This window comes from Corythoichthys intestinalis, chromosome 2 (assembly GCF_030265065.1).
Source record: "Corythoichthys intestinalis isolate RoL2023-P3 chromosome 2, ASM3026506v1, whole genome shotgun sequence".
Taxonomy (NCBI): domain Eukaryota; kingdom Metazoa; phylum Chordata; class Actinopteri; order Syngnathiformes; family Syngnathidae; genus Corythoichthys; species Corythoichthys intestinalis.
In genome coordinates this window covers 8,518,926-8,533,892 of record NC_080396.1, presented here as the reverse complement: position 1 = coordinate 8,533,892, position 14,967 = coordinate 8,518,926, and the positions used below count along the sequence as shown (strand labels likewise).

Below are 14,967 nucleotides of genomic sequence, written 5' to 3'. Positions count from 1 at the left end.
TTGTCGCGCCGTTGACGTTTCTGGGTTATACTGTCCAACCGTGTTGGTCCTCATTATAGTAGAGAAGACGGAGTAAATATAATCTACCCAAAGAAATTGTAACCCTATCGACTCACAGCCTCGAAAAGCAAGGGTTACATTACGTCAGTGCTTCTCAATTATTTTCTGTTATGCCCCCCCACAGGAAGACGTAAACGTTCCGTGCCCCTCCAACTCTATGCCGCCACTGTAAATATACCGTACTATCATTTGTCTACAGAATTCTTCTTATTATAAGTTCACCTCTTTTTAATATTAAAGAAGAAAAAATTAAGTGTTAAAAAAGAACACATCCATACTGTAAAAATCGACTCAAGATACATTTTTTGACCGTTTGATACTGAAAAAAAATAAAAATCAAATAAAAAAAATCATCCTAAAGTCAAATTGTTTAGCAACATTAACTCAAGAGGACAATATGCCAAACCTTTAGACTGAAAAAACAAAACTTAATAGAACAAAAACGACAGTGCCATTGGACAGAGGGACAGTTTTTATATTTGCTGCCGGCAGTATCAGCTCCTTTGCTGTGGTGCTGGGTTATTTTGCATTGAGCAACTTGGTATGCCACCTTATGTGAGGCTGACAGTGCTCCCTGGTTTACTGATGTAACACTGACAAAGCGGGACAATTGTTGGCAATATTCGGCACCTTTTCGCTGAAAAAATAAAAAATAAAAAAAATCCTGCTGTCCGCTGTGAACATTTTTATACAAAGTAAACAGACTGGTCCTTCCTCGTCTCCCACTGTACTAAAAGTAAAAAGCCAAATGCGACGTACGCTTCGTCCTATTTCTTTGTCTTAGCTTTTCATATCTCCAGTGCTCTTTGCTGTGTGCTCTTGTTTGGTTAAAAAATACTGCACACATGCTGAAAATGAGAACGCCACTGCCACCCACTCAGCAGATGTGCAATTACACATTATTCTAGTTTGGCAAAAAAGTATGTTCCCCAAGGTCACATGCGCCACCCCCAGCATCACTCTGCGCCCCCCTGGGGGGGGCCCGCCCCACTATTTGAGAAGTACTGCATTACGTCAGAAACTCGCTTGGTACGCCTCAGTTCCGAACCGAGCACCACGTACCGAAACGGTTCAATACAAATGCATTTACCGTTACATCCTTAGTTTTTGAGTACAATACTGGGATATCTTACCCTTTGGATATATTGTCACACCCTTATTAATGACCCAGAATGTCTACAGTACTACCAAATGCTAAGCGGGCTAACGTGGCTAACTGACTGACAAGATCAATTAAATTTTCAGTGATTGTCTGATTAGAAATCACCCAAAATTTGTGATTCCACTGGCATGTTTGGTAATGTTCTACCCTCCCTTCTGTGCAACTTTTTTCAAGTCTGATGGAACGTATGCTGGAATGGGCCGTGACTGACAACCGTGAGGCATCAGCTGCCACATTGCCTCAACACACGGAGAACGCGGTCCGGCTACTACACATCGTGCAAGATTTTCTACAAGCTGAAGGCTTGATCAACCCAGCCTTGTGGACAGAGAAGGTGCTAGAGGAAACTGTGACACTGATGGACTGCCTCATGGTGTGGTACTCTGCTGGCACGCAGTGGTTCCAGCTCTCCCAAGTTGGACTCCGATTGTTGCTAGGCTTCATGGCCCAAGAGGAACCAGAGGTTAACTTTTTAAATTTTTTTAATTTGTCAGAAATTTTTGCAACTGTAGTCATGAAAATAATTATTTTTCTGACGTTGCAGGTGTGCGCCTTAGCCACCGCCAAGCTCAATTTTATTCTACAAATGAAGGAAATATCCAGTCAGGATGAGGCTTGCTACCTGCTGGGGAAGGTTGAGTGCATCCTGCGGCGCTCTGTCCAGGAAAAGACAGAGGAGAAATACTCATTCTTGGTTCCGCTGCTGCGAACACTCCTCTCCAAAGTTCACCGCATCCTCTATATGGAGCTACACCTGCCCCAACTGCCCGACACCAACGGCAGCCCGTCTTTCTTTGAAGACTTCCAGATATACTGCAATTCACCCGAGTGGCGTGTCTATCTGGATAAATATGTACGAGAATGTGCTAAGTGATATGATGAGATGACAGAATTAATAAAGTTTTTCCCTATTTGTTCAGATTATTCCGTACATGAAGCAGTATGAAATTGAGACCTTCAGTCAGGGTCATGAGAGCATGGCACTCTATTGGAAGGAGTGCTATGAGGCCTTCATGGTCAGCCTGCACAGGAGAGAGCGAGAAAGGGGGGAGAGCAAGATCTGCTTTCAGGTTAAATGGACTCATGTAGTTGAATTTGAATCAAGCTAGAATTGCCACGTGTTAACTTGTCATCCGTTCTTGTCATATCAGGAGCAGTTTGTCGAGCCCTTCTCCCGTCGAAGCCGCCAGGAGAACCTGAGGTACAACAGCATGTTAAAGCAACAGCATAGCCAGACCAGTGCCTCTATCAGACAGTGGAAGGCAGCTCGGAGGGGCCTTGTTTGTGAAAGGGGGCCCTGGGCTGAAAGGTACAATTGTCTCAGTTTGCATTTATTGCAGTTACTGTAATTTCCCAAATATAAGACGCACCCGTGTATAATGCGCACCCCAAATTTACTTGTAAAATCTAGGGGAAATTATTGTACCCGTTTATAAAGCACACCCTAATTTTAGCACCAATAAATAGAAGAATACAAGAAAACAGAGCTCGTGTACAGATACACAAATGTCATTTTACTGACTGGTGAAACACAGCACCAGCATAGCACATTGGTAGTTCAAAACATTACCGTAAACTGACAATATGTACAGTAATAATATGATCTGACAACTTCTTCAACTTACCAGAATCCAGGAGAAAAAAAAAACTGATGTGACTTTTCTTTTAAAGGCTGTTGTATAACTGGCTCGTTTCATCATGATGAATAAATGTTTCTTCCATGAATTGATACGGTAAAATAAAAGTGAGGATTTATGTTGGAAATCGGAAAGCGCGCATCGCTGTAGACTAGACAGTAACAATAGGAACTATTGTTATTTGGGTTTGAGTTTCCCGAGAGACAGATATGGTTGACGGACACACACAGGAAGTCTGTGTTGCTACGTTTGTTATGGTCCGAGTTGCGGAGCTGCAATAAACGTTGACTCAAATGACTTCAAGAAACTAAATTCTGTGCTTTATGAAGAGTGGAAAAAAGCAGAATTTAACACAGACGAAATAATTCGACCAATCAGAATGAAGTATTACCAAAACAAAATGTTGACGTCACTTACCGTAATGGTCGCCAATGGATCACCGCATACTATTCTTCAACACAACGTGGCCGTGTCAAAAAAAAAAATCGGTGTGTGTGTATATATATATATATATATATATATATTAGGCATGTGCTGGTTACCAGTTTCAAGGTTTACCGTGGTATGAAAACGTCACGGTGTTTCAATTCAAAACCACTAAAATTTTCCGTCATACCGTAGTACGGTATTCGCTATTTTACAAGTCTCAAATGCAGCCAGAAGTATCTTGGAGCAGCAGCGCTTACCCCTCCCTCTCCGGTTGTTGATGTGTGTGTGTCAGTGACGCTATTCTGCTAAACACCAAAAAAGAAACACTCCAAACAAAAGGCGTACTTTTCTTGAATTTTCGGAGGTCTCAAATCATGGTAACTGTAATATACAGTTTTAAAACATTGTACAATAGTGTTTTACACGTGTGAGTAGCTTCATTAGCACAAACGCAACAGAATGTGAGGAAGTCATCCATGAAAAAGTTCGCCAAAAACAAAACACACATTTTCCTTTCAAATTCAAAATACAAATTAACTAAAAACTTACAAAGACGAATGTTAGCTTAGTCTTAGCTGGGAGAGCAACTTCGTCGAGGCTATAAATCTCAAGGCCACTGAGAAACAAGCTTGAATGAAGGAAAAGGGATAAACTCAAAAATCCCTAATTGCGACAGATGATCTTGCCCTAAGCACAAATGTACACTCGCTGGACAAGGAGAGGTCTCACTCCCAGTGTTTTCACACAACAACATTCACATTTTAACTAACTTATCCATTTTTAACTTATTAACTTATGAATTATGCATCTTTTTAACACAAAGGCATGACATGTAGACTCGAGTTGACACAGTGGCCGAAAATGGCGAAACTTCACTTGAGCTTTTGCCCCCTCAAAAAAAAAAAAAAAAAAGTACAGTCAATATTTTTCAATTTTATTTAGAAGTGTTTTTACTTTTTTATAGCAATTAATTTAGTTCTTGCTCCAATCTTGAGCAACCTGAGCTGTGGCTGTGGGCAGTCTATAAGTTCTATTTATTTTAATCTTATTTAAAATATTTTTTTGTTTATTTATTTATTTTAACATAATATTCATGTTCCAATTTGCAAATATTTTCTGAAAAATAAAAAAAATCCCGGAAAGAAGTTTTTTTTTTTTTTTTTTTTTTTTTTTTTTTAACCCATACCTCTCAAAATAACACATTTTGGAGCTATAATTGCAATACCGTGATACCGTAAAACAGCGGTATTTTTGCTCACGGTTATCGTACCGTCAAAATCTCATACCGGCACATGCCTAATATACAGTGGGGAGAACAAGTATTTGATATACAGTGCCTTGCAAAAGTATTCGGCCCCCTTGTTAGAATGGCCAAGTCAAAGTCCAGACCTGAATCCAATCGAGAATCTGTGGAAAGAGCTGAAGACTGCTGTTCACAAACACTCTCCATCCAACCTCACTGAGCTGGAGCTGTTTTGCAAGGAAGAATGGGCAAGAATGTCAGTCTCTCGATGTGCAAAACTGATAGAAACATACCTCAAGCGACTTGCAGCTGTAATTGGAGCAAAAGGTGGCGCTACAAAGTATTAACGCAAGGGGGCCGAATAATATTGCACGCCCCACTTTTCAGTTTTTTATTTGTTAAAAAAGTTTCAATTATCCAATAAATTTTGTTCCACTTCACGATTGTGTCCCACTTGTTGTTGATTCTTGACAAAAAATTAAAATTTTACATCTTTATGTTTGAAGCCTGAAATGTGGCGAAAGGTTGCAAGGTTCAAGGGGGCCGAATACTTTTGCAAGGCACTGTACTGCCAATGGGAAAACCCATTGGCAGTGTATCAAATACTTTTTCTCCTCACTGTATATACAGTATATATATATATATATATATTTCTGTCTCCACCCCTGTACCCATGTATAATGCGCATCATGATTTTACAAGTTGATTTTGGGGGAAAAAGTGCACGTTATATTCGGGAAATTACGGTATTTTCTGTTAGCCCCCGTAACAAGTCTTTTTCTTTTTGAATGGCGTTTCTTCGGAGTGCCGCACAAACCAAACCGATTGTCACCGTTCAATATCAAAATGACCGGAATTTTCACACGACACAGTGAATTTTCCGAATGACCCCGCAAAATATTCTGTTCACCCGCAAATGCGGGTTTTTTGGGGGGGGGGGGGGGGGACAAGTTTGCATTCAGCTGAAGAAAACTTTGATCTTTTTGCAACAGGCATCTAAAGACGATGCACTGGAAGCTCTCCAGCGCTGAGAACTTTTCCCGCATGAGGCTAAAGTTGATTCGTAATTACAACTTTGACCCGTATCGGGAGGCCAGTGCCCTGCGAGACAACCTCGGTAAGACAAAAACTTGTTTCAATATTTTTCTCTCCTGGTATTAATATTGCAACATGGTGACTATGCTCAGGTGTTCATCAGCAGTTTATCAACCCGGAATCTCTCCTGCTGGAGGCTGTGAAGCAGGTCAAAGTCACCAACCTGGAAGACGACATTTTGGAGCTGCCAGAGGATGACTTGGCAGCAGCAAATAACCAGTACGTTGATCTTTAGAAACCTCAAATCTGAACAGTTGGATAATATTTTCTGTATTTTCTTACAGAATTGAAGCAGAGGAGGCAGGTCAAAAGGAGAAACTTATTCTGTGGGAAGATTGCCAGCTGGTGACAGTGGTTGATGTAGTACCCGGCCGACTGGAACTCACCACCCAGCACATCTATTTCTACGACAGCAGCCAAGAGAAGGACGAAGGTGTGTTAGGAAGCAACAGTACTAAATTGCATCCAATATAATGAATTGACTTCCATTTTGCTGAAGGTGTGGGCCATGACTTCAAATGGCCCCTGAGTCAGATCCGTGAGGTCCACCTAAGGCGATATAATCTACGACGTTCCGCTCTGGAAATATTCCTTATTGACCAAACCAACTACTTTCTCAACTTCAAGAAAGAGGTGATGACCTATCTGCTTCACTGAATGTGTCTTGGGATTCTTGATGAAAGCAATACTCTGCTGTGTTTTCCACACTTACAGGCAAGAAATAAGGTGTATGACCGCATGTTGCTACTGAGATCCCTCAGTTTGTATGGAACCCGGTCACCGCAAGAGCTCCTGAAGGCCTCTGGACTAACACAGGTTAGGGTATTTATTGAGTTAACATTAGTTCATGGAATAAACAAAATTTAAGTTGTTACACAATCCCACATGCCATTGAGGTTTAGTCAATACTGATACCGGTTTGTCAATACCTGTTTAGGCCATACTGTTACATAGTTGTTACATTTATCATTATTAAAGGATCCAGCGGGGCATCACAATACAATTAGCTATAATATGTTAAGTCCACGACCGCATATACCGGTATCGGATTTTTAGAGTTGGACAATATCAGGATATCGGTTAAAAAGTTATTATCGAACAACTCTATGAAACTCTCAGGTGACTTGAAGTTCCACTCTGAGACCCCCAATTTGGCGAAAATTTCAAAATTGTCCTATATGTATGTGTGATACATCATTGGAAAGCTTAAAATCTCAATTTTCTGGGGGAAGAAAATTTTTGAACAGGATGGGATTTTAAAAAAAATAAAACATTTCTAAACAGCATAACTCGAGGTGAGAGCACGTGACAGCATAATTAAAGACACCATGATTTTAACAAGATATTATCGCGTACTTACCTTGTTTCAATCCAAAAACTCCATGTAGCATGTATCATCGAGTGTCAAGACACAGATGTGAATGGACACAGCCGGATTTTGGGGGGATTTTATGGGTGAAATATGGTAATACAGGGTGACCCAAAAAAAAGTTTACACTCAGTTGACTGCTTGTTTAAAAGCCATTGAAACATATCTAAATAGGTTGTCATGCTTAAGTGATTCATTAAGGTCACTCAATCCAGCTGGTAATCTCTCGTCTCTACAATTCCTGTGCTTCTGCTGAAAGTGAAGAAAACTTTAGCTGTACCTGAATTGCTGCGTGCCGGTCTGACACCTACTGACATTGCAGCAAATCTGAGAATATCCAGATGTGCAGTCTACAAAGTTAAAAAGAAGCTGAAAGATACTGGAACAGCCTCACGAAAACCTGGGTCTGGAAAACCCGATCTGTGCGGACCAAAAAGTTGATTGACAAGGTGATATGTGTCCACCCCAGAGTCCAGATCTCAATCCCCAGGATTATAACATATGGGCAACTGTGGAGGACAGTGCCTGTAAGAAGCCACAACCTTCTGTGGCAGCCTTGGAGAGGTCCATTGTTAGATCTTGGGAAAAGATGACAGCATCCTACATAAAGAAGACCTGTCAAGCGTTCCGCAGGCGCCTGGAGGCTGTTGTGACACTTACGGGAGGACACATTGAAAAATAGAGTGTACTGTACATGTTCTTTACAATAATGTATAATTTGTGATTAAATTCTAATTCTAAGCTGAATAAACATGGCATTTAAGTTGTATTATGGCAGTGTAAGGTTTTTTTTGGGTCACCCTGTATAACAAGGGTCGCAATGCAGAAATCACAGACATCAAGTAGTGGTCAAGATGTTCTTTTTCATTTATTAACCCTTTTAAACGTTTTTTTTTTTTTTTTTTCCTTTGCTCGATTGATCGATTTTCTTTGTTTCTTTGATCGATTATTTATCATCTAACGTATCGGGGAAAATGCGACAGAAACGAAAAAAAATACAATTAAGCGATAGTTATGAGGTAGATATCCGTGACTTTTTTTTTTACAGACGCTAGTTTTTTCATTGTGATGTAATTTGTTTAAAAGTTTAAAATATGCGAGTGAATAATTTTTTTAAGTCGTTTTTTTTTTTTATATATATATAACTAAATATTAGACATCAATTAATAATTCTTAGCTAAAAATGACAGACATTTCGAATAATAAATACGATTGCTTACATTCTTTTTATGGCTAGGTTGAAACAAAAGCGGTTGCTCGATGTCAGTAAACGGGGGTTTCCGGGGTAAAATGGATAAATTAAAATAGTTCGGGGACTTAATGCGCCATGAATCTGCTATGGCAGCATATAGACATATTGCTCTATCAAACACAACAGTTGTAAAGCAGTTTCTGCTCTTGCACCCCTCTTTAAAATAAACTGCTGTATTTTAGAACTGAAGAACTGTTGTGTTTGATAGAACAATATGTCTATATGCTGCTGTTGTCCGAAATTTCCGGGTTCGTGGTGTGTCAGCAACCAGCACACTTTTGCTCAATAGACGATGTTTATTGATTAGAAAATGCAGAATAAATGAGATTTTTTGATTACTGTCCCACAAGAGCAAGCAAACACACATCAAAAACAAGAACAAGTGGTAACAAAGCGGCAAAGGAACAAAGCCAGGCGACCCGAACGTAATCCTCTGGCAGACTTCCGGGGAGTTGGGGGTCTCCTGACTCTTTTATAGGTACGTCTGACGCGGGGACACGGGTGGCCACTCCCTGCCCCCACGAAAACGCACCACCTGAACTCGCGAGACAAACCGCAGGGGTATGAGATTCCCCCCCAGTTGAGGCTCCCAGCGGTTAAAGTAGAATGTTTATTTAAGTTATCTCGTGGGATTCCCTCCTAACTATGGAACTCAAGCGCGTACTATGGTGCATAACAAGTTATCTCGTGAGATGCCCTCCTAACTATGGGACTCATGCGCGTACTATGGTGCAAAACAAGTTATCCTGTGAGATTCCCGCCTAACTATGGGACCCAAGGTAAAAAACAATAGAAGTTGTTACAATCTAGGTCACAGAAGCAATTATACATCATAAAGGCATAATGTGCTAATGTTAAGGCATCACATAATATTTTCCCCCATCAGCTGCCATAGCAGATTCATGGCGCATTAAGCCCCCAAACTATTTTAAATTTGTCCATTTTACCCTGGAAACCCCCATTTACAGACGTCGCGCAACCACTTTTGCTTCAACCCAGCCAAAAAACAAAGGTAATTAATTATATTTATTATTCAAAATGTCTGTCATTTTTAGCTTAGAATCATTAATTGATGTCTAATATTTCGTTTAAAAAAAAAAAAAAAAAAAAAAAGACTTAAAAAAATATTTACTCGCATATTGTAAACTTTTAAACAAATGACGTCACAATGAAAAAAACTGTCTGTAAAAAAGTCACGGATATCTACCTCATAACTTTCGCTTAATTGTATTTTTTTGTTACTGTCGCATTTCCTCCAATATGTTGGATGATAAATAATCGATCCAAACAAAGAAAAATTGAAAAAAACAAAACGTTTAAAAGGGTAAATAAATGAAAAAAACATCTTGACCACTCCTTGATGTCTGAGATTTCTGTATCTCGACCCTTGTTATATGACCATTTTTCACCCATTAAATCCCCAAAAATCCAGATGTGGCCATTCACATCTGGGTCTTGACACTCGATGATAGATGCTACATGGAGTTTTTGGATTGAAACAAGGTAAGTACATCATAATATCTCGTTAAAATCATGGTGTCTTTAATTCTGCTCTCGCCTCCAGTTAGGGTTTTGCTGTTTATTTATTTATTTTATTTTTTTCGAAAATGCCCTCCTGTTCAAAACGTTTCTTCCCCCAGAAAATTGAGATTTTAAGCGTTCCAATGGTGTACCACACATGCATATCGGACAATTTTGAAAGTTGGCCAAATTGGGGGGTCTCTGAGCGGAACTTCATGTCACCTGAGTGTTTTCCGCCATATTTATATGTATTTAATGACCTGGTGCTTAAATGTCATCTGCTTTTGGATCTCAAAATATCTTCAGAAATGGGTCAACCGAGAGATTTCCAACTTTGATTACCTGATGCAACTCAACACAATAGCTGGCAGAACATACAACGATCTGGCCCAATATCCAGTGGTATGTACCTTGATTGAAGACATGGAGATCTGAAGTATCTTCCAATTGGTTTATAACCTATTAACATTTGTCAATAGTTTCCCTGGATTCTGGCAGACTACACTTCCGAAGAACTCGACCTTTCAGATCCCCTGGTATTCCGGGACTTATCAAAACCTGTGGCAGTACAAAACACCCGCAATGCTAAGGCTGTTAGGGAGAAGTATGCTACTTACTTTCTTCTCTTTTATACATTAGCTATACAAGTTCACTAACAGGAGCTCATGTTTGTCAGGTATGAAAGTTTTGAGGACCCAACGGGAACCGTTGACAAGTTCCATTATGGCACCCATTATTCAAGTGCCGCTGGGGTGATGCACTACCTGATCAGAGTTGAGCCCTTCACTTCCCTACACATCCAACTACAGAGCGGACGGTAAGCAGAACACCTCGACAGTGGACACTCACGACGTCAACCGAGAACCGAAAATGCAAGTTTAGCTATTTTCAGCCGAAAGTTTATGGCACCGAATGCTCGGTCGCATCTCTACTCAAAATGATGCCTTGAATTACGATTTAAAGAGCATACGACTGGAGAAAAAAAGTCTTAAATAGCATTATTATGTGTATTAGAATCATATTTTGAGAAGATTCGACTATATACAACAATTTAGCAAAGCGCAGATGACGAGAAATTAGTCTTTTAATCTGCTGGTTAGCCACGCCTACCATTATAGGGCTCTAGCGTCCCCAACAGGTGGACGACGTCAGCGGGAGAATGGGCTCATCGGTTTTACTATTCAGCCCAGTGAGGGGGAATTATTCAGAACGAGGAAAACGCGACGAAGAGAGCCGCAAAATGTCAGTGTTTCAGTCTCTCTACTCCAATATTTTTACAGGATATTCTTTTTATCCAAGTATTTTTCCCCAATAGCTATATAAATGGCTTGAGAAGGACCAGTCAGCCTGTCGAGGGGGAACTATTCACAACGAGGAAAACGCGACGAAGAGAGCTGCAAAATGTCATTGTTTCTGTCTCTTCAATATTTTTACAGGATATTCTTTTTATCCAAGTATTTTCCCCAATTGCTAAATAAATGGCATGGTCATGACAAATAACAGTCTTGTGCTAACTGGAATATGAAATAATAAACAAACAATATTTTATGATACCTAAATCGGACATATGTCATTTCCCTTCCCCGGCTTCGGAGAATGTAAACAAACCAAGAGGCGTGACAGCTAGCCGACATGCTAACCCGAACCGAGTGATGTTTCAAAGTCTTCGAAGCGGAAAATCACACATAACTAGCCCGGATTATTTGACATGACGACTGGGTTGTCGATTGTCTTCGCGGATCGGCAAACCACCCGGCGGAGAGCCATTTACAGTTCGTTCCCTGGAGGAGGGTGACTGCAGTTGTTGTCCAGCTAACGTGCAGCTAATGTGCACGAGGAGAGCTTTTTACATGCCTATCAATGATCAAACGTAAGTAGTCCTTTATTTAAAGAAAGTTTGTAGTGTTTACTTTGTAATCGCTGTATTCATATTTGACATATTACAAAACAAGATGTTTACTCACTTCCTCGTAAGTCCAATGGTCCCACAGTAGTAGGGCTTGGCCAATATCAACGGTGAATGGGAACCTTTTGAAACTCTAAAAAGGCGCACACGCCTCTCCCTCATAAAGCAAGATTTTCTGCAGCCGTTTGGCTGGCGTGATGCGAAAAATAAACGTATTAATCCGCAAAATCAGCTGAATCCTTAGTCCTCATACACAACAGTACGGCTGTTTAGTAGGAGGCCTTCACCCGTACACGTCACAGCGCCCTCCTCCTCAAGACCGAAGCCGGAAAACACTCATTTTCATGGCGCGGGATTCAAAAACCTAAATAAATATAGCGACCGCTTCCACACACATCCAAGCGGTCCATATCATTCAGGAGCATAAAATACCGCGTGTATTATGAAATAAACATGCTTTATTTATTTCGTATTTTACCCATGTTGACAATTACAGGCCTCTCTAATCTTTTCAAGTTGGAGAACTTGCACATTTGGTGGTTGACTAAATACTTATTTGCCCCACTGTATACATGACAGGGTTACCGTCATAATATTAACATTTTGTAGATCACATGTTCCGGTGTCGTCTGTTTTTAGGTTCGACTGTGCCGACCGCCAATTCCACTCCATTCCAGCTACATGGCTGACTCTCATGGACAACCCAAATGATGTCAAGGAGCTCATCCCTGAGTTTTTCTATTTCCCAGAGTTTCTTGAGAACCACAACGGTGAGAATTGATTGCAAGTCGTCGCGTTTACCATAAAATATCGTTACTTATGCTCTTTCATCATTCAGATTTTGACCTGGGTCGCCGGCAGATAACTAAAGAAAAAGTCAATGATGTCATTCTGCCCAAATGGGCCAAGTCCCCTGAGGACTTCATTTATAAACACCGCAAAGCCCTGGTGAGCTTTTGTTCTAGTTCATGTGCTCTTTGACTGCCCTGCTATTGTTATAAATCTTTATGACTTGTGTGACTGTCGCCGCAACAGGAGTCAGAATATGTGTCGGCGCACCTTAATGAGTGGATTGATCTGATTTTCGGTTACAAGCAGAGAGGTCCTGCGGCGGTGGAGGCCCTCAATGTTTTCTACTACTGCACTTACGAGGGTAAAACCATATTTTCCTTAGTTACATTCACTCTAGCAAAGTACCGTAATTTCCCGAATATAAGGCGCACCCGTGTATAATACGCATCCCAAATTTACTTGTAAAATCAAGGGAAAATTATTGTACCCGTTTTTAACGCGCACCCTAATTTTAGCACCAATACATAGAAGAATACAAGAAAACAAAGCTTGTGTACAGATACAAAAATGTCATTTTACTGACTGGTGAAACACAGCACAAGCATAGCACATTGGTAGTTAAAAACATTAGCATAAACTGACAATATTTACGGTAATAATATGATTTGACAACTTCTCCAACTTACCTGAATCTAGGAGAAAACAAAACAGATGTGAGCATATGAGAGAGAGAGCATACGACAGGAGAAAAAAAAAGTCTTAAATAGCATTATTATGTGAATTAGAATCATATTTTGAGACGATTTGACTATATACAACAATTTAGCAAAGCGCAGATGATGAGAAATTAGTCTTTTAATCTGCCGGTTAGCCACGCCTACCATTATAGGGCTCTAGTGTCCCCAACATATGGATGACGTCAGCGGGAGACTGGGCTCATCGGTTTTACTATTCAGCCCAATGAGGGGGAATTATTCAGAACGAGGAAAACGCGACGAAGAGAGCCCCAAAATGTCATTGTTTCAGTCTCTGTACTCCAATATTTTTACACGATATTCTTTTTACCCAAGCATTTTCCCCAATAGCTAAATAAATGGCTTGAGAAGGACCAGTCAGCCCGTCGAGGGGGAACTATTCACATCGAGGAAAACGCGACGAAGAGAGCTGCAAAATGTCATTGTTTCTGTCTCTTTACTTCAATACTTTTACTGGATATTCTTTTGATCCAAGTATTTTCCCCAATTGCTAAATAAATGGCATGACAAATAACAGTCTTGTGCTAAATGGAATATGAAATAATAAAAATGCACTTATTCAGGACGACATGTCAAATGACTCCATAATGGTCAAAACTGTCGACTTCACCTTTCCTGTCGCACCTCCCGAACGATATTTTATGACACCTAACTCAGACATATGTCATTTCCCTTCCCCTGCTTCGGAGAATGTAAACAAACCAAAAGGCGTGACAGCTAGCCGACATGCTAACCCGAACCGAGTGATGTTTCAAAGTCTTCGAAGCGGAAAATCACACATAACTAGCCCGGATTATTTGACATGACGACTGGGTTTTTGATTGTCTTTGTGGATCAGCAAAATGCCCGGCGGAGAGCAATTTACAGTTCGTTCCCCGGAGGAGGGCGGCTGCAGTTGTTGTGCAGCTAACGTGCAGCTAATGTGCGCAAGGAGAGCTTTTTACATGCCTATCATTGGTCAAACGTAAGTAGTCCTTTATTTAAAGAAAGTTTGTAGTGTTTACTTTGCAATCGCTGTATTGATATTTGACATAATACAAAACAAGATGTTTACTTACTTCCTCGTAAGTCCAATGGTCCCACAGTAGTAGGGCTTGGCCAATATCCACAGTGAATGGGAACCTTTTGAAACTCCAAAATGGTACACACGCCTCTCCCTAATAAAGCAAGATTTTTCTGCAGCCATTTGGCTGGGGTGATTCGAAAAATAAACGTATTAATCCGCAAAATCAGCTGAATCCTTAGTCCTCATACACAACAGTACGGCTGTTTAGTAGGAGGCCTTCACCCGTACACGTCACAGCGCCCTCCTCCTCAAGACCGAAGCCGGAAAACACTCATTTTCATGGCGCGGGATTCAAAAAACTAAATAAATATAGCGATCGCTTCCACACACATCCAAGCGGTCCATATCATTCAGGAGCATAAAATACCGTGTGTATTATGAAATAAACATGCTTTTTCGTGTCACATGCACTTTTAAAGGCTGCTGTATAACTTGCTCGTTTCATCATGATGAATAAAGGCTTCTTCTATGGATTGATACGATAAAATGAAAGTGAGAACGTAAGTCGGAAATCCGTGAGAGCTCATCGTTGTCGACACGACAGTAACAATAGGAACTATTGTTATTTGGGTTTGAGTTTCCAGAGTGACAGATATAGTTGACGGACACAGGAAGTCTGTGTGCTTACGTTTGTTATGGAGGAAGTCGGCGTGACGTCACCTCGCTTAGCAACGTGTCGC

General features: G+C 40.5%; 1 protein-coding gene across 3 annotated transcripts in view; it reads left to right on the top strand.

The window, feature by feature from the left end:
- nbeal1 (neurobeachin-like 1) overlaps positions 1-14,967 on the top strand; it is a 132,472-nt gene that overhangs the window by 95,850 nt on the left and 21,655 nt on the right. For all 3 annotated transcript variants that reach the window (XM_057818755.1, XM_057818747.1, XM_057818738.1), the window contains 15 exons: positions 1,397-1,685; positions 1,767-2,075; positions 2,143-2,292; positions 2,374-2,531; positions 5,524-5,648; positions 5,719-5,845; positions 5,911-6,059; positions 6,126-6,259; positions 6,341-6,442; positions 10,075-10,170; positions 10,248-10,372; positions 10,445-10,585; positions 12,314-12,444; positions 12,513-12,622; positions 12,710-12,827. In XM_057818755.1, the coding sequence (XP_057674738.1) occupies positions 1,397-1,685; positions 1,767-2,075; positions 2,143-2,292; positions 2,374-2,531; positions 5,524-5,648; positions 5,719-5,845; positions 5,911-6,059; positions 6,126-6,259; positions 6,341-6,442; positions 10,075-10,170; positions 10,248-10,372; positions 10,445-10,585; positions 12,314-12,444; positions 12,513-12,622; positions 12,710-12,827 (2,264 nt within the window). The remainder of the gene's footprint in view (positions 1-1,396; positions 1,686-1,766; positions 2,076-2,142; positions 2,293-2,373; positions 2,532-5,523; positions 5,649-5,718; positions 5,846-5,910; positions 6,060-6,125; positions 6,260-6,340; positions 6,443-10,074; positions 10,171-10,247; positions 10,373-10,444; positions 10,586-12,313; positions 12,445-12,512; positions 12,623-12,709; positions 12,828-14,967) is intronic.